This window comes from Spinacia oleracea, chromosome 1 (genome assembly GCF_020520425.1).
Source record: "Spinacia oleracea cultivar Varoflay chromosome 1, BTI_SOV_V1, whole genome shotgun sequence".
In the NCBI taxonomy this organism is placed as follows: domain Eukaryota; kingdom Viridiplantae; phylum Streptophyta; class Magnoliopsida; order Caryophyllales; family Amaranthaceae; genus Spinacia; species Spinacia oleracea.
The window spans coordinates 8627119-8651273 of record NC_079487.1 but is presented as its reverse complement, the minus strand read 5'-3'; the positions used below and the strand labels follow the sequence as shown (position 1 = coordinate 8651273).

The 24155-nt window shown below is 36.4% G+C and overlaps 2 protein-coding genes across 2 annotated transcripts; one reads left to right on the top strand and one right to left on the bottom strand.

The window, feature by feature from the left end:
- Positions 1 to 273: 273 nt before the first annotated feature.
- On the bottom strand, positions 274 to 14499 carry LOC110799726 (probable zinc metallopeptidase EGY3, chloroplastic; the record flags this gene model as incomplete). The annotated part of the gene is given in 16 exon segments (XM_056834996.1): positions 274 to 538; positions 4987 to 5086; positions 5236 to 5344; positions 5842 to 5924; positions 6005 to 6053; positions 6139 to 6204; positions 6290 to 6444; positions 6758 to 10783; positions 11600 to 11713; positions 11716 to 11753; positions 12495 to 12733; positions 13075 to 13299; positions 13706 to 13903; positions 14155 to 14217; positions 14219 to 14461; positions 14464 to 14499. Coding segments are annotated over 9 exon segments (1512 nt in total), but the record flags the coding sequence as incomplete, so codon positions are not given.
- Positions 14500 to 15294: 795 nt separating this feature from the next.
- LOC110781241 (protein FAR-RED ELONGATED HYPOCOTYL 3-like) lies at positions 15295 to 17900 on the top strand. The gene is made up of 4 exons (XM_056831492.1): positions 15295 to 16779; positions 16875 to 16976; positions 17056 to 17124; positions 17784 to 17900. The coding sequence occupies exons 1-4, from the start codon at positions 15295 to 15297 to the stop codon at positions 17898 to 17900; spliced, it is 1773 nt and encodes a 590-aa protein (XP_056687470.1).
- The last annotated feature ends 6255 nt before the right edge of the window (positions 17901 to 24155 follow it).

Genomic DNA, 24155 nt, shown 5'->3' with positions numbered 1-24155 from the left:
GGGTCTTTTGCAGCGTACAAATTCATGTACGCTGAAAAAGACCCCACTTGTTGCAGGGTACATCTATTTGTACGCTGCAACAAGTCTGAAATTTTGCAAAAATTTTCACCCTTGTTGCGGCGTACATATATATATGTACGCTGCAACAAAGCATTTTTGGCGGGAAAATTTTAGTTTTATTTTAGTTTTGTTTAGGGATACCTAGAGTGCCTTGCACCAAATATAGAAGCCTGTCACAACAATAATAGAATATCGCAACCTGTATAACAAATATAAAAACAATAACTGGTGTTTTGTATATATATCCCAAAACCAAAGTGCACGTACCATATATATACATTTAAATAAATATATGTACGTTCCAATTTCAACGTAAGCATACATTTCAACATAAAAAATTGTTCTATAACATCTAAACCAACTCGATCAAGCGCCCTCAGATCAATAATAAATACATGCTGGTATAAAACTTAGCCCATTGCTCACGAACCACATCATTTTCCTCACTAGCATAAGGCGCAGTCTTCGGAGAATAGACCTTTACAAAAACAAAATTTTGATGGGAGCATTAGATCGATTAAATGCAAATGAAATGTCACATTTTAACATTCAAGCAACTAATGACAATGTACTAATAGTCTAGAATACGAATCAATTAAGAGTAAGAAAAATTAATTGATTACCTATAACGACCCAAAGTTGGGAGCGAAAATGTCATTTTAGCTCTAAAGATGACCTATAACGACCCAACGAGCCTTAAATGTGCATAAATAGGTTCGAATGAGTTTTAGAAAGTTAAAACTATGCATATTAGTCATGTAATAAGAATCAAATGTATCCTTAGGTTCTTTAGTTCAAAGTTGGGAGCGGAAATGTCATTTTAGCCTAAATATGACCTATAAGTGTATAACGACCCAATGATCTTTAAATGTGCATAAATAGATTCAAATAAGTTTTAGAAAGTTAAAACTATGCATATTAGTCATGTCATAAGAATCAAATGAGTCCTTATGTTCTTTAGTTCAAAGTTGGGAGCATAGATGTCATTTTAGCCTAAATATGACCTATAACGACCCAATGAGCCTTAAATGTGCATAAATAGATTCGAATGAGTTTTAGAAAGTTAAATCTATGCATTTTAGTCATGTAATAAGAATCAAATGTATCCTTAGGTTCTTTAGTTCAAAGTTGGGAGCGGAAATATCATTTTAGCTCTAAATATGACCTATAACGATCCAGTGAGTCTTAAATGTGCATAAATAGATTGCAATGAGTTTTAGAGAGTTAAAACTATGCATATTAATCATGTAATAAGAATCAAATGAGTCCTTATGTTCTTTAGTTCAAAGTTGGGAGCGAAAATGTCATTTTAGCTCTAAATATGACCTATAACGACCCAATGACCCTTAAATGTGCATAAATAGATTCGAATTAGTTTTAGAAAGTTAAAACTATGCATATTAGTCATGTAATAAGAATCAAACGATTCCTTAGGTTCTTTAGTTCAAAGTTGGGAGCGGAAATGTCATTTTAGCCTAAATATGACCTATAACGACCCAATTATCTTGAAATGTGCATAAATAGATTCGAATAAGTTTTAGAAAGTTAAAACTATGCATATTAATCATGTAATAAGAATCAAATGAGTCCTTATGTTCTTTAGTTCAAAGTTGGGAGCGGAAATGTCATTTTAGCTCTAAATATGACCTGTAACGACCCAATGACCCTTAAATGTGCATAAATAGATTCGAATGAGTTTTAGAAAGTTAAAACTATGTATATTAGTCATGTAATAAGAATCAAACGAGTCCTTAGGTTCTTTATTTCAAAGTTGGGAGCAGAAATGTCATTTTAGCCTAAATATGACCTATAACGACCCAATGACCCTTAAATGTGAATATAGATTCGAATGAGTTTTAGAAAGTTAAAACTATGCATATTAGTCATGTAATAAGAATCAAATGAGTCCTTAGGTTTTTTAGTTCAAAGTTGGGAGCGGAAATGTCATTTAAGTCAATTAAGTTAGTGCCTAACAATTTACGTAGTATTCCATTAGTTTATATATATATATATAATTTTTCTGAATTTTCGATGTTAGATTTTAAATTTGGGAGGAGCAGCCCTATATAATTGAATTACAACATATCAAAATGTACTAAATCTTACCAAATACAAGTTATACTAATATAACTAACATTAATATAAATTACAACATATCAAAATGTACTAAATCTTACCAAATACAAGTTATACTAATATAACTAACATTAATGTATCAACAATTATGTTGCAAAACATTGTGCAATAAGGTACAAAGTTGTACAGTACGTGCCAATCATTAATTCCAAATACACATGTCAATTAAGACATCACAAACAAATATTGCTAGCTCATTTCCATTCCATCAGTTCATATACTAATCACATTGATAAATTTATGCAATATTTAATATTATATTGATAAGACTTTTCTTCAATCAATTTCAAATTCGTTACATCTTAAATAAACAACTTGCATTCCCTTTTATTTTATTTTATTGTATTGACTATCATTTTATCACATTTCAATTCCCTTGTAGGAGATCAGTACGTGTAGCAGATCAGCACTAGTGCAGCAGCAGCAGATCAGCATGTAGGCAGCAGATCAGTGCGGCATCAGCAGCACCGATCAATGCAGCGGCAGCAGCATCACCGATCCGTGCAGAAGCAGCGGAACTGATCAATGCAGCAGCACAAATCAGTACAGATCAGTGCATCCCTGTGCATCTTGGTGTGCCTTGTTCCTTTTAAAACTAAGATAGCGTTTTCCAAAAGAAACCTAAACTAAGTTTTGATCGTGCCACAACTCTACTGAAGGTCGTTGGGCAGTGCTTTGAAGCAACTTTTACAGGTTAAGATAGCTGTTAAAAATGACCGAGCCAGCAAACATTTCAGTGGCTCGCAAAAATGTCTTCCAATAACAGACCCAGAATGAGAAACAAGAAAGATTTATGACTCACTCATCTATAATACACCTCTACAAGATAGGTTTGGGAGAGGTATCCTAAAAGACAAACCCTGATTAACTTCCTACATTCCTAAACAATCAAGACTCAAGAATGTCTGCAATAAATATACAAGGGAGAGGTAATTGGACGAGGGAGAAAAGGTTAAGCTCAAAGTATCACCCTACACATTGATAGAGTACTCTTTGATAAGGTAAAGGAGTTTATATGACTGCAAATTTGAGAGATCACTAATCATCTTAAGTTTGGAATGAGTGACTTATCAAGAGTAGCAGTAATAAAGCTTGGAGCTAATGAAGGCTGTGAGAGTGTGAACTACTGAAATCACCTAGGTACCTTAGGGCATAAAGGCTATGCATTTCATTAGGATTCAGCTTATAGATATCAAACCATCACTTATAGATATCAAACCATCAAATAGCCGAATCATAATGACATCTGTTACTCATAATTTTTTGCTAAGTTTGTAACAGCACATTCAAAAGTCATATTTATTAGCATCTTCTGGCGAAAATGTCATTTTAGCCTAAATATGACCTATAACGATCCAATGATCCTTAAATGTGCATAAATCGATTGGAACGAGTATTGAAAACTTAAAATTAAGCATATTGATCATGTAATACGTTTGAAATGAGTCCTTAGGTTATTTAGTTCAAAATTGGGAGCGAAAATGCTTTATTTTAGCATAAATATGACCTATAACGACCAAACAAGTCTCAAATGTGCATAAATAGATTGGATTGAGTCTTGGAAACTTAAAACTAATCTTATGAATCATGTAATAAGTTTGAAATGAGTTCTTAAGTTCGTTAGTACAAAGTTGTGAGCGAAAATGTCATTTTAGCTTAAATATGACCAATAACGGCCAAACAAGTCTCGAATGTGCAAAAATAGATTGGATTGAGTCTTGAAAAGTTAAAAATAATCATATGAATCATGTAGTAAGTTTGAAATGAGTTTTTAGGTTCGTTAGTTCAAAGTTGGGAGCGAAAATGTCATATTAGCCTAAATATGACCTATAATGGTCAAACAAGTCTCAAATGTGCATAAATAGATTGGATTGAGTCTTGGAAAGTTAAAACTAATCATATGAATCATGTAGTAAGTTTGAAATGAGTTCTTAGGTTCGTTAGTTCAAAGTTGGGAGCGAAAATGCCTCATTTTAGCCTAAATATGACCTATAACGACCAAACAAGTCTCAAATGTGCATAAATCGATTGTATTGAGTCTTGAAAACTTACAATAATCATAGTAATCATGTAATAAGTTGGAAGTGAGTCCTTAGGTTCGTTAGTTCAAAGTTGTGAGCGAAAATGTCATTTTAGCCTAAATATGACCTATAATGGCCAAACAAGTCTCAAATGTGCATAAATAGATTGGATTTAGTCTTGGAAAGTTAAAACTAATCATATGAATCATGTAGTAAGTTTGAAACGAGTTCTTAAGTTCGTTAGTTCAAAGTTGGGAGCGAAAATGTCATTTTAGCCTAAATATGACCTATAACGATCCAATGATCCTTAAATGTGCATAAATCGATTGGAACGAGTATTGAAAACTTAAAACTAAGCATATTAATCATGTAATAAGTTTGAAATGAGTCCTTAGGTTATTTAGTTCAAAATTGGGAACGAAAGTCCTTAGGTTCTTAGGTGGCCTGAAGTATAAGATTAATTAGCTCATATGTTTCAGTTATGTACTTCACTTTAATAGCTTCATATTGTTTTTCACTTTTTTGTTCTTCTATAAATAGCGCTTATGAGCAGTACGGACACAGGATCAGAACATAAGAGCAACTATCTATTTCAGAACATAATCTCTTAATTTATGTTGATACTTCTATTAAGCTCAGATGTATTACCGTGAAACATTTCTGAATCTTAAGCTGTATTAGGTGTTTGAGAATAAGAGCTAGAATGTGCTTGAATCAGAAACTCTGAAAAGAAATAGTGCTTTGAAGTGGTATAGTTAAGAATAAAAACCTTTATTTAGCAGTACGTCATTTCAGAAACATAGATGATTTGTTCAACTCCGAAATAAAGCAGTACTTGAGCAGCCTCCATAATTGCCCGATTATTGTAGCTAGAAATCAAAATCCAAAGTAAATTAGAAACAATTAACAAACCACATAATATACACACTGGATGTAATAGAGAAGGTTATTATTAAGAGTAGTATACCGCATAAGTTAGTACCCTACAAGAACAATGTTAAACACAAGAATATAATACCTGAGATGCATTCAACTCTGGAAGACCTGGAGCGCCAAATCGACGAGGCAAAGTATTTCAAACCACCTGCATCTCGACTTCATGTCCCATCAAATGGTGATAAATATACCTGTACCAATTCACAGACTTAAAATATCAAGCAACAAAGTGAAAAGGAATACAATGCTTATAATTGCATGGAAATGCTGACATAAAGAGATGTCAAAGAATAACTAGTATTTTATAAATTACGACAACTATCAATACATCTTGTTCTCAAAAATCTAACACTGTAGTTGACAATAAAATCATGTAAATATGGGATAATCAAACTATAAAAGCAAAAAATTAAACAGGAGGGGCAAAAATTGCGTAAAAATCTAATCACAGGGCGATTTAAGGTCTACTTGAAATCTAAATCTCACATTATATATGAAGTATATATCTTTTAAAATCCTTCAAAGTTCATCTCATGTAATTGTTCCACTGTGAGTGGGGCAAAATTTCAGCAGCTCTAGAGTATACGACGACTATACTCGGCGAAGGTAGCACACAAGTCATGTATGACTAGTTTAGGTTAGTCCTAGCATTGTTGTAATCTTGTCCAAGCTAAGGTATGTAGTTTACCAGAGTGTGGCCTCCTGAAAGCGCGACAATATCCTTGTCAGAAAGCCCCATTCTGTAAAAGATTTCTCTCAAATGTTCGGCACCTGCAACCCATTTTATGCTGTTAGTAACATGTACTACTAAACTGTCATATTACTGATGAGAGGGTAGAATACGTACGTACCTTGATTTGCATCAGGAAGGCGTCCTTCATCAGGAGAATCTGCGCAATCCTGGTATAACATCGATAATCAGGTACTATTGTTATACAATAACGAACAAGAATATAACAATCATGAATGTATAGGAAGCACAAACCATTCTTCCTGGAACAAAGTCGATGGTTGGCCCTCCTGTGACTTCAACCGCAACAACCCCAGCAAGCTGAAATTAAGAAACAAGGGATCGATGCTTGAGAATTAATGACCTAGAAAGGATGCAGTTTGAATCATATAACCAGGAAATTCACCTGATAATCTTTGGGTGATTAGCCTTAACCTCTTTTGAGATCAGCGACCAAAATAGTTCAATTACTGCTACTAGAAATTATTATGCACAATTAATCAGTTTTAGCTCACCACAAAGTTCAACAGCAATCTTGAGGCCACTGCTGGCTTTGTAAACCTTATCAAAATAGTTCAACATTTGTTTTAGTTCACATGATTAGCCTTAACCTCTTTTGAGATCAGCGACCAAAATAGTTCAATTACTGCTACTAGAAATTATTATGCACAATTAATCAGTTTTAGCTCACCACAAAGTTCAATTCGTTTTTAGCAATTCACATGATAATTTTTTTATGCTGGAAAGTGTAAACCTTATCATGTGAATTGCTAAAAACGAATTGAACAACAGCCAAAAAAATCAAAAAAAAAATATAAATTGAACAAAACCCTAATCTGAAAACGAAAATACAGCTAGGAAGATAATTACTTACTGGTTGTGGCGAGGAGAGTAACGGCCGAGCAAGCACCGGAACCAGGACGCGACGGGGGGACGCTGAACCCCCGGCCGACCAAGCTGACCGAGTTTTCAGCAATTGAAAAGTCACCCATCGGAGAGGACAGCGACGGGGGATATGAGGCGAGAACAGACACCCACCGGAGAGGACAGCGACGCAGGGCCGAGCAAGGGCGGATTTCGACGGCGACGCAGGGCCGAACAAGGGTTGGAGTTCGACGGCGACGGCGAAAAATTGGGAGATGTTTGGAGAGTTGGAGTTGAGCGCGAGGAAATGAGTTCTAAAATTTTGAGATATTTTGGAGTATTTTGAATTGCAGTATTTTGAAACACGGAGCCCGCAGCAAATTTTGAGAAATGAGCTAATGTATTTTGAAAAACGGATCAGGACCTGTTGCAGGGTACAATAGCATGTACGCTGCAACAGAGTCTGTATATTGCTACGGGCTTTAATTTTGTACGCTGCAATAAACTATTTCGCAGCGAACAATAAAAATGTACGCTGCGATAACCCTTAAAAGGTTTGACCCGCGTTGACCGACTGGTTGTTGAAGCGTATTAATACTTGTACGCTGCAATAAGGGGGTTGCAACAGGGGTTTTTTCTACTAGTGAAAACGTTAACCTTTCTAACAACAGTGGTTCAAAACTAGTTCAGATTGGCTTAACTCTATCTCAAGCAGAGCGGGATGATCTTATCAAGCTACTTTCAGAGTACATAGACGTCTTCGCATGGTCCTATCATGATATGCCAGGGGTTGATCCAAGCATCGGTCAGCATACAATTCCGCTCATCCCAGGTTCAAAACCCATCAAGCAGAAACTCCGTCACATGAAACCGGACGTTTCCCTCAAAATTCAAGAAGAGGTCTCTAAGCAGCTAGAGGCCGGGTTTATTGGAGAAGCCAAGTATCCGGAATGGATTGCAAATGTCGTCCCAGTTCCAAAGAAAGACGGCAAAGTACGAATGTGTGTGGACTACAGAGATCTTAATAGGGCCAGCCCTAAAGACGGTTTTCCATTGCCTCACATCGACGTCTTGGTCGATAACACCGCAAATCATGCCTTACTCTCTTTTATGGACGGGTATGCAGGCTACAATCAGATTCCCATGGCAGAGGAGGACATGGAGAAGACAACCTTCATCACTCAGTGGGGTACATATTGTTATACGGTTATGCCGTTCGGACTGAAGAATGCAGGGGCAACCTATCAAAGAACAGCAACAGCTATCATGAGCGATATGATTCATAGGGAAAATGAAGTATATGTCGGCGACATGATCGTCAAATCCAAAGAGCGACATGAGCATACCTCGGTACTCCGGAAATTCTTCGACAGGCTCAGGCAATACAATATGAGGCTCAATCCTCAAAAGTGTGCGTTCGGGGTAACGTCAGGCAAGTTGCTCGGGCATGTCATCAGCTCTCGGGGCATCGAGGCTGATCCTTCGAAAATCAAGGCCATTCAAGAGATGAAGCCGCCAACGAATGAAAAAGAGATTCGGGGGTTTCTCGGCAAACTGCAATACATCAGTAGGTTAATTTCAAAGCTCACTATGATTTGCGAACCAGTATTTCGAAAGCTCCGCAAAAGCGAGCCCAAAATCTGGGACGAGGATTTCCAACACGCATTCAATACTATCAAAGACTACATTTCCAACCCGCCAGTGCTAAAGCCAGCTATGCTAGGGATTCCCCTCAGGCTTTACCTTACAACGACAGATTCAGCAATTGGGGCCATGCTCGCCCAAGAAGTTGAAGGCAAAGAAAACGTTGTATACTACATCAGTAAAAAGTTAATCGAATACGAGACCAGATACACTCAGCTCGAGAAACTCAGCATCGCCTTGGTTTGGGCCACAAAGAAACTACGACACTACATGCTCTCCCATACAGTGAATGTAATCAGCAAAGCCCGTATGTAAAAATATATTATGTTTATGTTCAGCATTTAAGTTTTATATGCCCGTATACTAAATATGTGTGATTATATGATCACTATGTGAATATTACGTGATTTATGTGATGATGCTATGACGTATGAGTTAAAGTTTTATGAGTACGATTATGATAATATGTTACTATTTTATGATTTTAATTGTTCAGGAATAATTATGATTTTTATAAAGTTATTTTAAAGAATACGATGTTGCTTTTGTCGGCCTGGAAAAGTGAACGGAACTAGTAAATGGGCAAGTTATAGGGGGAGGCAAGTTAAAGTCAAAGTTAAAGTTAAAGGGAACCAGTCCCCCCCGAAAAGATGTAAGAAAAGTCCCGCCAAAACATGTACTTGCCAATGAGCTATAAAGGAAATGATTCCTTGCCGACACAGTTTTTAAGATGACGAGATTAAGTTAGTTATTTCCGAACAATAAATGCTAATGATTGATATGTGCCAAATGATTTTCAAAATAAAACCGTTTGACAGGCTGGAGTAATATTACTGAGTTTTCCACTCATTTTGGATTTTCTGTGTTTTTCCTGTTTTCTATTTTTATGATGATGTACAGGTTCGATTAAGGAGCTCAAGTTGCTCAAATGAGATTTATTACTGGAGTTGGTTATTTATTATGGAGATATCGAGATGAGTAATTATTTATTATGGAAATCCTGTTACTGAGGTTGTTATAAGAATATTGATTTATAATTATTTTTGGAAAAGTCGTACTCCCTCTGTCCCTTAATACTGGCACCGCTTTCCTTTTCGGGCCGTCCCTTGATACTTGCACCGCTTCTATAAATGGAAATCTTTACCAATATTATATTATTTCTCACACTTACCTACTACCCCACCTACAACCCTACTCCATACAAAAAATCATTTAAAAATCCACACCTCTCACTCACCACTCCCCACCCCTTACACATTTTCCACTAACTATATTAAAAAAAAATACCTCACTATCAACTAACACTCATTAATTTAATAATTCAATTTAAATGTCTTAAACTCCGCACCGGGGTGCGAGTATTAAGGGATGAAGGGAGTATTATTTATGGAATGTTATTAAAGATTATTTTATTTGTGGGCCCATACCCACATGTCCCAGGATTATTTTATGTCTATTTCCGCTGCCAATGATCAGCTATGTGCGGTTTATTACCTATAATTAAAGTACCGAAAAGACGGGGCGTTACAATTATCAACCTCATAACTTTCAATTGAGTTCTCACATTATAAAGTGTTACTTATACAAGAGTGAAATACAACATTGTAGTGACCAAAATATACATACATTGCTACAACAAATGATCGTCTAGCAATAGTAGTGCAGGGCTGATATTTTCCTAAAATACATCTACATCAAGACTGACAGTCTTCCCCCATTGTGCTGACTGCTTATGTTCATAAGTTTGATTTCTCAAATTACAACCTCCATTCTCCAAAGTTCTTAAATTTCGAGCCTTACTTAGTGCAGGTAATTTACAGACTAGAAAAGAAAATGCAATGGCCATGAAATGATACACTTCTATGTCCATTTTTCACTGGACATAAGTAGCAAAAAAAACACCCCTCCAAAATCCTTCAACTTACAAGATTTTGGATGGAGAAAACATATATAATTATAAAAAGAAACACAATTAATCAAGAAAAAATAATATACAGGCAATTCAACATCAAACTAGATTACCGTATTTACAATAATTACAAATCGCCTCTGAAAAATGGTCCGGTGAAGAGGGAACTTGAGAAGGTCCCTCCTCCGCTTGGGAAGAGAGTGAGGAAGCATATAAGGAAGAGGACAACACCCCAGGAATAACGATCATCGCCTAATGGAGTTATCTCATCTTTGGCAGGATTTTCTTCTCCTCCTCTGAAGAAGGTAGCAAACAATCCCCATGCCAGACAGATAACACTTCCACTTAAACCACCAATACCAAGTAGCAGAGAAGTGGCAAATGAGAGCAAAGTGGCAGTGTTCCTGCCAAACATAGCCTGTGCTATCCTACCCCCTTCAAGTCTCCCACAAGGCAACAAGTTCAGAGACGTCACCACCATCCCTAAGGGTAAATCCGTAAATACATAGTAAGCATCATACATGAATAATGATATGGTGTTTGAATAGTTGTAACTTGTTCCGTATATACTAGAGAAATATAACTAAAATCCCCCTTTTATATGCCGTAGTTTGCAATACTACTGTACTAGAACTATTTCCGGCTTTTTTTATTGAAAATAACTCCAAATTCCTGCCATATTAAGTACCTAACAGGCTAACACTATGAATAGAAAAAATTCCCTTCATATAGGTAAAGTCAAGATGAAATAATAAGGCCTGAAGAGAGATAAAGCATATACTTCCTCAGATTCAAAAATAAATTGCAACACGTTGACTAGCACGTTTGCCAAGATACAACTTTGACCATAATTATCTCTAATTATATTTTTCTACATAATCTTAATGTTAATATTATAAACGTATATAATGAAATCAATTCAACGACATTTTACTTAATAACATTTGCTTTTAATTAATTACTAAAAATATATGGTCAAAGTTGGTGTATGAATAGTGGCAAAACTAAAAGGTTTGCAATTTTTTATGAAACGGAGGAAGTATTTTGATTATTTAATTTTTGTTCCGTTAGGAGGTGAACGTGTTAGCCATTTAGTCTTACTCGTGTTAAAATTTATCCTTGTTTCGATAAATTTCACTTATTATTGTAATCATTGTATATATCTTTTCTCTTTTTGCTGATTAATGAGTGCTCTTAGTACGGCTGTGTCTAAAAGCGAATGTCAGCTTGAGATAAATGAAAAAAAAAGACGTAGTTACTTGTCTGTGTTAAGACTAAACAACAAGCCAGAAGACCAACCTAAAAGCCCAGCGAAAGCAAGGGGGTCAACTGGTACTCCCACTCCTTCCATCGCAAAAGGCAGCACGTTTTCAAGTTCATCAGCATAAGGTCCAATTACATATTGGATGAAAAAAACAAAGGGTTGTTCTCAAAAAATTGAGGCCTTACAAACCTGCATATACAGAAGACATTGCTTAGAACTTAAGATTACAATAATAGGGGAAGCACATTTTAGAATAACAAAAAGTTTGATAGATATAATTAAGGCTATACCGTGTTGAATATGGGCATAAATGAATTTCAGTACCAAATTTTAAAGAATTATTCAGGACCTATCACGATAGTGTTTAGTGTGGACATACAGAAAAAACAAAAAGTACTACTAGGTATTTACTACCACAAACTATCTCTATCTTAAAACAATATGCTTTTGAATATGGTTGAAGGAACCTGCTAATCTGGATCACACAACTGTATTATTAGACAGCTTTAAAAACCTTGATTGTAATGAACCTTCTACCAATAATAGATAAACTTATACAAAGGTTAATATGTGGGACTCATTATCATTCTCATCTAAAATAAAACAAAACAAAAATAAAATCAATATGTTTTGCATACATGACAAAAACAAACCACTTACTCTTCAGTAACCTTTGATTTTGTAACTTTTTCCAACAATAATGAGGTTTGTCTACAAACCTCTAAAATTCAATACAAACCTCTTATTGATATTTTCCTTACTACCACAAACTATCTCTATCTTAAAATGATATGTTTTTGAACATGGTTGAATGAACCTCTAATCTGGATCACCCAACTGTATTATTAGACAGCTTTAATAATTTAAAATACAGGCAATGGGGGATTGTAAACAAGAAGTAATTTTAGAATATAGGTAAGGGAACCTTACAGTGCATTATCACCTCCATTGAAGCTGCCATCTGATGCAAAGGCAACAACTGCAAGCGCCAGAGAGGTCAAGTATGCACTGGCTGTACGAGCAACAGGAATATCAAAAAGGGCATTCTTACTAGGGAGGAGGTACTCATAGTTATTCATTACTCCCAAACACCCCGTCCAATTCGATGGAACAAGAAATGATGGGCTCAGCTTTACCCCATATCGATTTGTTGTCAACCTTGTGACAATCTGCAGACATAATAATCAGAGAATGTACCTGAGTTTTGTATTTAAACAAAAGAAATAATAAGAAAGCAACTACTTCTTCCATTTAACACAAGGCATTATCACTCTTCCTCATAGTTATAATAAGGACATCTGAAAGAAAAGATCAACTATTATGTAAGCTCTTTGTTTAGAGACCCAAAGTGCAATGAAGATATGGAGCAAAAATAACTAGAACAGAATGTAATTTGCTATGTGCTTCAACAAAAAAACTCAATTAACACTTGTTTACCTCCAATTTGCAAACAATAAGGAAAAAGCCACTTAATCCAAGTGATAGAAGCCAAATGCATGAGATGACTCGCCTCAGATACGCCCAAAATGGTCAAAAACCCACCAAAAAGAGGTACAAAGTTAGCCAGGTAGTCATCAAATGTTGCACCAGGCTTGACAAAGAAACCACTTGTCAAAGCAATTGTTCCAAAAGTTGTAACACCCAAGGCTATTGCACTAAGATAGCCCCAAGGAGTGCTCAGATTAGTCGATTCAAACTGAAGATCAATTTCTGACTTTGGTTGAACCAAACACACCTAAATAGAAGAACAACAGGTAAGTTTCACCAAGATGGATAAAAAAACACAAGTTTCATGAGGATTATTCAATTATTAGCTTCTCCGAATGGCCATTTCAACTTTTCATGCCCCTAATATAAATCCTTCCCTATATCAAGTATTCATGAGAGTAATCATGCCACTACCATCAGATATTCTTAGTAATTTCTGACCGATCTATGCATGTTCGCAAACTAATTCAGCTTTCCATTGCCAAATTCAGCACTTAAAGGAACATTAGAGAGATATCATTACATATGCTAAAAGCTTCATTTGAATCAAGGAGAGTGGTGAAGGAAACTTTTACTATGAATGAGCATATGAGATAAAGGTCACTATACAGTACACTAAGAGGATGATCATGTTAAACTAAGCATTAGCATACCTGTTTTGTAATATCATCCTTCTTCTCTTCCATAAACCATATCACTACCTCAGTCCCAGTTGCCTCAGAGAGTTTCTTCTCCAATTGTGGCATGACTTCTTCGATAGGTTTTCTCAAATTCCCTATGAAAATACCCCCATCCCCAAATCTTCGGACATCCGTGGCAAATAATGTATCAAATCCAAAGCAATTCTTCAACTGAAAATCATAAAATCATACAGACTCATTACCTTTAAGCACCAAATGGATCAAGAAAAGTCTTCATCTCAAATTGGTTTTCCTGTTCACTTCATCCGTTTCATATATGATCGTTTTAGGCCATAAACAAAGTAATATCACTAAGTACACTAACAGTCATACATAGATATTCATGTGACCAGCAACGATAGTTGGAAATTACTATATTACACCAGCATTCAGAATCAAGCAATAAAAAAAAAAAAACTGACCTTGTTAAGATCAAGGGCTTTACAAGCTTGTTCAACTTTTTCCAAAGTCTCTTTCTCTCTCAAACAAATTCTCACGAGCAATTCGATTGAAAACCCCAACAATTGGATTATCACTCTTGCTCTCAACATCAAGCTCTTTAAGCTTCCTATCCGCCCTTTTCTTCTCCAACTTAATTGCAGCTTCAATTGATGGATTCCCCATAAATTTCTTGAATTCTTTATCATTTTTCCAGTCCAATTCCTGTTGTTGCTCATCTTCTTCTTCTCTCTCCTCAAATCCTTTCTAGGTATCTTCGTCTATTACGTCATTTTTCGATTTTCATCCACTACAGCTACAGAAGAACTCTCTCTCTCTCTCTCTCTCTCTCTCTCTCTCTCTCTCTCTCTCTCTCTCTCTCTTGCAGAGAGAAACGCAATTTTCTAGGTTTTGAGGGTTTGGAAGAGGAAGGGAGAGTAACTGGGTGGTGGTGGAAGTGAGAATTGGGAGAAAAAGAAGCGAGTTTTTGAGTTTTGTTGGAGACCCATGATGAGGAAGGTGGAGAAATGAAGAGGTGTTGCCATTGAAATTTGAGATTGAGGAAGAAAGATTGGTGCTTGAATTTGGACATTGGAGAAGAAAGAATGGAATTCGAAGGGTTGATTTTGGGGAATTTTCTGGGGTTTGATTGATTGAGTCTGGAAAGTTGGAGAAGTTTCAGTGAGTTTCACAGGTGGATGGTGAATTCATGCATCTGGATCCTCTGGAGTTGGGCTAAAACTCTACAAAATAGAGTTGAGAAGATCTTGGCCTTCTATTATATTTAATGGCTGAGATTTGCCCCCACTAACTCAAAAATAAAAAAATAAAAATAAAAAAAGAAATAAAAAAAGATTTACAGAATAAATCAGATTTTATCAAGCGTGACTGCTCCTAAATTATAGGGGAAGTTTTTCCTTATTGGTATTTCCCACCAAAATCTTCTATCATTATCAATTTTTCCCACCAATTCTTTATTTTTCACGGGAAGAATCATGGATACTTGCACCTAATTCTTTGCAGCCACAAGTTTTTATTTTTCTAAAAAAAAAAAAAATTCGAAACAATCAGTGTCCTTGAACTAGACAATTACTCTGTATACACAATTCTGGGCTGATGCTAAGATGCTTATTGATTATGCTTTATTTGGTGATGTTGTTGCATTTGACACTACATTTGGTACTAATAAAGAACATAGACCACTTGGCGTATTTGTTGGGTTTAACCATTTTAGAGAGACAACGGTTTTTGGTGCGGCTCTTTTATATGATGAAACAATAGAATCTTTTAAATGGTTGTTTGAAACGTTTCTAGCAACGCACTGTAACAAGGAGCCAAAGACTATTTTCACTGACCAAGATATTGCTATGGGTAAGGCTATTGCAGAGGTGATGCCAAATGTGTGGCATGGACTATGTACTTGGCACATAACTGAAAATGCAACCAAACACTTGCTATGTGATGGCCTAGAAGTTCTTCGAGCATTCAAAGCTTGTATGTATGAGTATAAAGAAGAGGCGGAGTTTGAAGAAGCATTCAGTGCATTGCGTGGAAAAGTCTCAAAAGGTACATGGTTAGATAGTATATATGCAGTAAAAGAAAAATGGGCAGAGTGTTACATGACAAATGTGTTTTCGTTGGGGATGCGTAGCACTCAATTAAGTGAAAGTTTCAATAAAGATTTAAAAGATTATCTAAAATGCACTATGGATATAATGCGATTTTTTAAACAATTTGAGAGAGTCTTGGGTCTAAAGCGTCAAAATGAGATAAACAATGAGTTTGATTCTAAGGAGAAACTGCCAAGAATTAAGATGAGAAGAACACCTTTACTTAGGCAAGTTGGCCAAATATATACTTCTAATATATTCGAAGCATTTCAAGACGAGTATGAATGGTCAACAGCAGCTATTATTAAGCCGCCTGTTGAAGGTCAACTTACAAATGAGTATAGAGTTGTAATTTCAGACCCTGAGAATGATAGCTCTATTAATAAAGAGTACCAAGTGTTCGGTGATCCTTTGATCGAAACAGTTTCATGTAGTTGCAAGATGTTTGAAAGATTGGGGTTATTATGTGCTCATGCTTTGAAGGTTCTTGATACCATGAACATTAAACTGATTCCTAGGAAATATATTTTGAAGCATTGGACTAGAGAAGCAAAGGCTGAAACCGTGCAAGATACCTCAGGGAGAACTATTCTTGAGGACCCTCGGTTGGATGCTACTCGTAGATACAAAGCTTTATGTCAAAAATTTGTGAAAGTAGCTTCTGGTGCATCCAATTTTATAGAATCGTCGTCACTGCTAGAGAAAGGGTTGAATAATTTGAGTGTTGAGGTTGACAAGTTGGTGTTGAGCCTTAAAAGAGAAAGGGGTGAAACTCCCTTATTGTCTGAGGGGACTGCAAGAGAACAACAAGGATCAACACCAACAAATGTTCCTAACAATGTTACTTTGAAGCCAAAAGAGGGGAGAAAAGGAGGAAAGCGAAGGAAAAGTTGGACAGAAAATTTTCATGATAAAGATAGTCAAGGATCAACAGATCAGAGAAAAAGTAGAAAGAAGAAGATGTCAAATCACTCTAATACAGAAAATACACCGCCACAGGTATATAAAAAGTGCTATAATCACACCATGATTTTTTTTAAAAAAAATTCTAACTATAACTTGGTGCTTTTTATTCCTTAAATGATGCTACTTAGCAAGGAGAAGATCGAAGAATTGTACCACAACATATTGTAGCACTTGGGAATAACTATCAAAATCTGCAAGTCCCTAACAATAGTTTTACACAACTACTCTTGGTAAGAATTAAAAACTAAATAGAACAATGTATCACAAAATATTTTAATTGTTTACTTAAATTATTGAACTTTGTTTCAGGGGGAGCATAATAGAAGTCAAGATCCGTCTTATTTTGATTCGTGGCCAGGAATTCCATTTCCAAGTCAGGTATAATTTTCGGCATGGTATTTGTTGTACATTCGTGGATAGGATGTTCTTCTGTTTTTGTTATTCTGGTGCTATTTTCTGTTTCTATCCTAGATGTTTCTATGTCTGTCTTGTTGATCCTACTGTAGTTTCTACTCTGTTCTTAACTTAAGCTTTATCAGCCTTGCTGATCTCATCACTATAGTTTGCTTGCTATAAAAAGACACCATCAGTGCTAATTTCATTTACTTGGAATATCAAGGATTCAAGGAAATGTTTCCTTACAATTATTTTTGGTTGCCTGGTTTGGGTGTTTTTAACAATGCACCAACTCAGAAGCTTGGTGTTAGTTACCTATGGAATAGTATGCCTTTTGTTACTAGGTTTGATGGAATTTGGAAATTTTCTATTGGGAAATTGTCTTTTGTTACTAGCTACATTGTTTTTGCCAAATGTGAGGTCAACTCTTATTCGTTCCATGTTTTAAGAGTTCAGAGTTCAATTGCTTCGTGTAGGTTATGAACGTGCAACATTTTACTCAAGAGCTTCACACTCGAACAAATTTCAGCGATATGTCAAATGTAAATTGGCAAGGTATGATGTTTATTAACTCGGTCATTTGGGTGTGTGGGTGTGACCTTGGTACGACATGAAGATATGTTTTTTTTCTGTGTATGCAGGTATGTGATGTTATACATCTCATTAGATGGATTGGGTTAGCTGTGGAAAGGAGTTTTTGTTGGCAGATCCTCAAGAAACAATTGTCTCCTAAGTCAATTTTGTCCCTAGAGGATTAAGAATTATGTTTGGGAGTTTTATAAATATTGACATACATAGATACATACATACATGTCCAAAGTTTCAGTTTCTTTTATGATTAAACAGATGCTCATGGTATACCAAGTCTTAGCAGTCATAGCAGCAACAGAAACAAAACCAAACCCAGAAAAAATAATGCCTCACGTACCTGCATCAGGGTGATTGGCAGTCATAGCAGCAGCAGGTTTATCGGCTAATTCATCAAGCTGACTAGTATTAACACCCTTATAAACACAAGCACAAACCTTCTGGGAGACAAGAACATGATCACAGTGATCAAGACTCAGACCATAACTCAATTTCTTCAACATTGCAGTAATCTTATGGACATGAACGTTCTCCTGTCGCCCATCTCTCTTCACTACATACATATTTTTTTCTGTAGCCTATGGAGGATTTGAACCTACGACTTTGTGCGTTGTCACACAATGCTCTCCCATATTGAGCTAATAGGCTAGATTAAGAAATCGGTGGTTGTAACTCTTGTAAGCCAAAGAGTTTGAAGCATACTCAGGGAAGTAATTTAGCCAAAAAGAACATATCAGTAGCTAATAAGGCAATTTGAGTAGCATACGAGGTATGATAAAACATCACATATACATTTAAATACTACAATATCTCATTCAACCAACCAATTGCAAATGGGTCACCTTCGTATTACTCAATCTAGCCCACTTAAATCTACAAAAGACAAATATTTTGAAAAGCTTTATTTTCTAATTGAGTTCCATATGATCTCTTAAACTATTTTGGTGATGGGAATGGCAGAGTCTTTTATCTTCTTCTGTATTGCATTTCTATGGATTCTCGTAACTATGAACTCTTCCCATGTAAGTTCTTATTCTTTTTTTTCTTTTTCCTTTTTACTGTTTTGATTGGAATTGAGATGTTTAACATAGAGTAACTGATAATAGCTTCAAATAGATCATTCAAAACACCAACAATAACAAAATCCCTCAATCAATTGCATAAATAATCAAGATAACACACCAAAAATTTTCGAAAAATTAAACAAATTGGGAAAATAATTGATGAAATTAAATACTCCATAACCTGGGATTCATGTAGACAACTCTTTGAATTCTGAAGATAGCTTACCGGAACATGCTTGAACAATATGGGTTTCCGACGAGGTGACTGATTCTAAATGAAAATCGGTGGAAAAATGTTTGGAGTTTTGTGGAGTCAGGGAGGAAGAATGAAAATCGGTGGAAAAATGTATGGTGAAATAAGGCGTGAATCAGGGAGGAAGAATTATTTTATTTCTTTTTTTTAAAATTTTTGAGTTAGTGGGGCAAATCTCAGCCATTAAATATAATAGAAGGCCAAGATCTTCTCAACTCTATTTTGTGGAGTTTTAGCCAACTCCAGAGGATCCAGACGCTGAATTCATAGTCATGACAAAAAGAATGTTTGGTCTTTGAATTTCAATTGGAGAGGGAAAATTAGGAGGATATGTGCAAAATTATTATTTTTCTTTTTATTTTGTTTTTGGGTGAAGAGATATGTGCTAAATGCCTAAATTGTAATTATGTCAATTTGGAGGAAATTTAAATGTAACTATTTGATTAGAAAATGACGATAAAGTGTAGTAATTATTTGATTAGAATATGATGATAAAGTGTAACTATTTATATAATTATATGATTGATTATAAGTTTATAACTAATACTAGAACATAACTACTTCGTATTTGATAAGAAATAGGTTTTATAAATTTTTGTAAATTTGTAATTATCAATAAAAGATTATGGAGTACCATTTTAAGTTTACAAAACAAGATTAAATGTTATGAATAATAAATAAATAACAACTCTATTACTCCCAAGGTGTTAGGTTATGATACATATGAATAAACATAAATCATGCGGAAAAACCATAAAGCCAGAAAACATATTATTTACACATAATCATATAGCATAATTTAGATGCATACACTTTGTAGCGTGCCCTCCCTAGCTGCGCCCGAACCGAACAAGAACAAGTCTTTAGGACTCCAAGTGTCGTCCCTCCGTAGATAGTCCACAGCACGTCCGGATCCGCCTTAAGCTTGACCAACTAGAATCGCCCTTAAGGTTACTAGGAATTTCGGCTAATTGGGTTGCAAGTGTTTGGCTGATTTTTGCTTGAAAATATTACCTTTTGAATACTTCAAATCTCGATGTAAATATGTGACCCTAGGCACCTATTTATAGAGTTTATGGAAAGGAATTATAATCCTATTAGGATATGGATTTATTAATTAGAATCCTATTAGAACTCTAAATAATAAATTTAATCTTTTAGGATTAGGATTTAATCAATGCACGAATTCCGATAGGATTAGGATTCGTTACGAACACGAGCGTCGCACGACCACGAGGGAAGCATGCACCGCGCAGGCCTTGCGGCCCACACGCATGAGCGCTGCCTCGCAGCCCACGAGCACGCTCAGCGCGCGCGCCAGCAGCCTTGCTGGGCCTGGCCTTACGCTGGGCCTGGCGAGGCTTGTGGCCTTCGTGTTGGGCGCTCGGCTTGCTAGGCGTGGGCCTGGCTTTGTGCTGGGCCTTCGTCTAGCAAGCCTCGTCCGATGCTAATTCGTACGATGCGCTTCCGATTAAATTCCCGGTTCCGGAATTCATTTCCGATACGAACAATATTTAATATTTCCGATTCCGGAATTAATTTCCGTTTCGAACAAATATTTAATATTTCCGTTTCCGGTAATATTTTCCGATTCCGATAATATTTCGGATTCTGACAATATTTCCGTTTCCGGCAATATTTCCGATTCCGGCAATATTTCCATTTCCGATAATATTTTCCGATACGTACCATGTTTCCGTTTCCGGCAACATCTACGACTTGGATAATATTTATATTTCCGATACGATCCATATTTCCGTTTCCGGCAATATCATCGTTTCCGGAGTATTCATTTCTTGCTTGTGACGATCTTAGCTCCCACTGAAACCAAGATCCGTCGATTCCGACTATCCATAGATGGAGTATTTAATTCCATTAAATACTTGATCCGTTTACGTACTATTTGTGTGACCCTACGGGTTCAGTCAAGAGTAAGCTGTGGATTAATATAATTAATTCCACTTGAACTGAAGCGGCCTCTAGCTAGGCATTCAGCTCACTTGATCTCACTGAATTATTAACTTGTTAATAAATACAGAACCGCATTTATTAGACTTAATATTATATGCATACTTGGACCAAGGGCATTATTTCCTTCAGTCTCCCACTTGTCCTTAGGGACAAGTGTGCATTACCTAATTCCTTTGTCGCTCGATGCTTGCTCTTGAACATAAGGTAAGAGTTGTCATCCTTATTATGTCCAGAGGTGTTTCTCGGTTTCAGAGTTCAACTGATCAAATAAACAGATAATCATAGCCTATGATTCATCCGAGCACGGTCATGCATTTCACAGTTTCTAGCTCTCCGAGTAGCCATGTACAACTTTTAAGCATCTCATCCCGATTTATGGGAGGACAATCCCAATCTTGTGATCTTGAGATTAGACTTCGTTTGATAGGTGATTACCTGAGCCTTTATAGCCTCCTTTTACGGTGCGACGGTTGGTCAACGTCAAAGTAACCAGTTCTCAAACAAGTAATCTCAAATCACTCAGGTATTGAGGATTTAGTGTCTAATAATTTTAATGAAATTTACTTATGATAGATTTTCATCGCTTACAGTAAAGTTTCATACTAGTCTTCCCAAAGTAAGTATCTATGCAAATGATTATGACATTGCTATGTCCACATAGTTCAAGAAACAGAACTACTAGTCATCTTGCATTCTAGTCGTTTAACGTTTTCTATGCGTCCAATTTGATAGAAAACTCCGACCAGGGACCATTTTCAACTTTTGACATTCAAGTTCACTTGGTAGACATTTCTTAGTCACAGGACTGGTCCTGACAGTCTATCTTGAATATTTCGTCAAATTGAAGGGACTCATCATTTAATAAACCACAAATTAAATGGAAAATGAATTCTATTCATTTATTGTGAATGATTAACCAATAATGTTTTACAAAGTATTAAACTCTAAAACTTTAAAACATTAAATAAGGACATCAAAGCCATTCTCCAATATGCTTGATTCCCATAGCTGCAGTGTGCGAGTTGTGCTTCGCCTGCGGCAGAGGTTTAGTCAATGGATCTGATATGTTGTCATCAGTTCTAATCTTGCTTATCTCGACTTCTTTTCTTTCAACGAACTCTCGTATAAGGTGAAATCTACGAAGTACATGCTTGACTCTTTGGTGGTGTCTAGGCTCCTTTGCCTGTGCAATAGCTCCGTTATTATCACAATACAGGGCTATTGGTCCTTTAATGGAGGGGACTACACCAAGTTCACCTATGAACTTCCTTAGCCATATAGCTTCCTTTGCTGCTTCATGTGCAGCAATGTACTCCGCTTCAGTTGTAGAATCCGCAATGGTGCTTTGCTTAGCACTTTTCCAGCTTACTGCACCTCCGTTGAGGCAGAAGACAAACCCAGACTGTGATCTGAAATCATCTTTGTCGGTTTGGAAACTTGCGAACGTATAGCCTTTAACAATTAATTCATCATCTCCACCATAGACCAGGAAGTCATCTTTGTGCCTTTTCAGGTACTTCAGAATATTCTTGGCAGCAGTCCAATGTGCCTCTCCTGGGTCTGACTGGTATCTGCTCGTAGCACTGAGTGCGTACGCAACATCCGGGCGTGTACATATCATAGCATACGTTATTGAACCAATCAATGATGCATATGGAATCCCATTCATTCGTCTACGCTCATCAAGTGTTTTTGGGCACTGAGTCTTGCTTAGAGTTATTCCATGAGACATGGGTAGGTAGCCTCGCTTGGAGTCTGCCATCTTGAACCTATCAAGTACTTTATTGATATAAGTGCCTTGACTAAGTCCAATCATCCTTTTAGATCTATCTCTGTAAATCTTGATGCCCAATATGTAATGTGCTTCTCCTAGATCCTTCATCGAAAAACATTTCCCAAGCCAAATCTTGACAGAGTTCAACATAGGAATGTCATTTCCGATAAGTAATATGTCGTCGACATATAATACTAGAAAAGCAATTTTGCTCCCACTGACCTTCTTGTATACACAAGATTCGTCTGCGTTCTTGATGAAACCAAAGTCACTGACTGCTTCATCAAAACGTATATTCCAGCTCCTGGATGCCTGCTTCAATCCGTAGATTGATTTCTTTAGCTTGCATACCTTTTTAGCATTCTTTGGATCCTCAAAACCCTCAGGCTGTGTCATAAACACAGTTTCTGTTAAAATGCCGTTTAAGAAAGCGGTTTTGACATCCATCTGCCATATTTCGTAATCGTAATATGCAGCGATTGCTAACATTATCCGAATAGACTTTAGCATTGCAACTGGTGAAAAGGTTTCATCGTAATCCACACCGTGGACTTGCCTGTAACCTTTTGCAACCAATCTAGCTTTGAAAACTTCAAGTTTCCCATCCTTGTCCTTTTTCAGTTTGAAAACCATTTTGCTTCCAATGGCTTGGTAGCCATCTGGCAAATCGACCAAATCCCATACTTGGTTTTCAGACATGGAGTCTAATTCAGATTGCATGGCTTCTTGCCATTGCTTGGAGCTAGGGCTCGTCATAGCTTGCTTGTAAGTCGCAGGTTCATCACTTTCAAGTAATAGAACATCATATCTCTCGTTCGTCAAAATACCTAAGTACCTTTCCGGTTTAGATCTATTTCTCTGCGATCTACGTGGGGTTACATCTCTAGATTGTCCATGATACTCACCAGAAACTTCTAAAGATCACTGAGTTTCATCCTGAATGTCATCTTGAGCATTCTCTAGAGTTTGTTGTTCGACTCGAATTTCTTCGAGGTCTACTTTTCTCCCACTTGTCGTTTTGGAAATGTGATTCTTTTCCAAAAAGATACCATCTCGAGCAACAAACACCTTGTTCTCAGATGTATTGTAGAAGTAATACCCCTTTGTTTCCTTTGGATAGCCCACAAGGATACATTTGTCAGATTTTGGATGAAGTTTGTCTGAAATTAATCGTTTGACGTATACTTCACATCCCCAAATCTTAAGAAAAGACACATTTGGAGGCTTTCCAAACCATAATTCATATGGAGTCTTTTAGACAGCTTTAGACGGAGCTCTATTTATAGTGAGTGCAGCTGTATTTAGTGCATGTCCCCAAAATTCTAATGGAAGTTTGGCCTGACCCATCATTGACCTGACCATG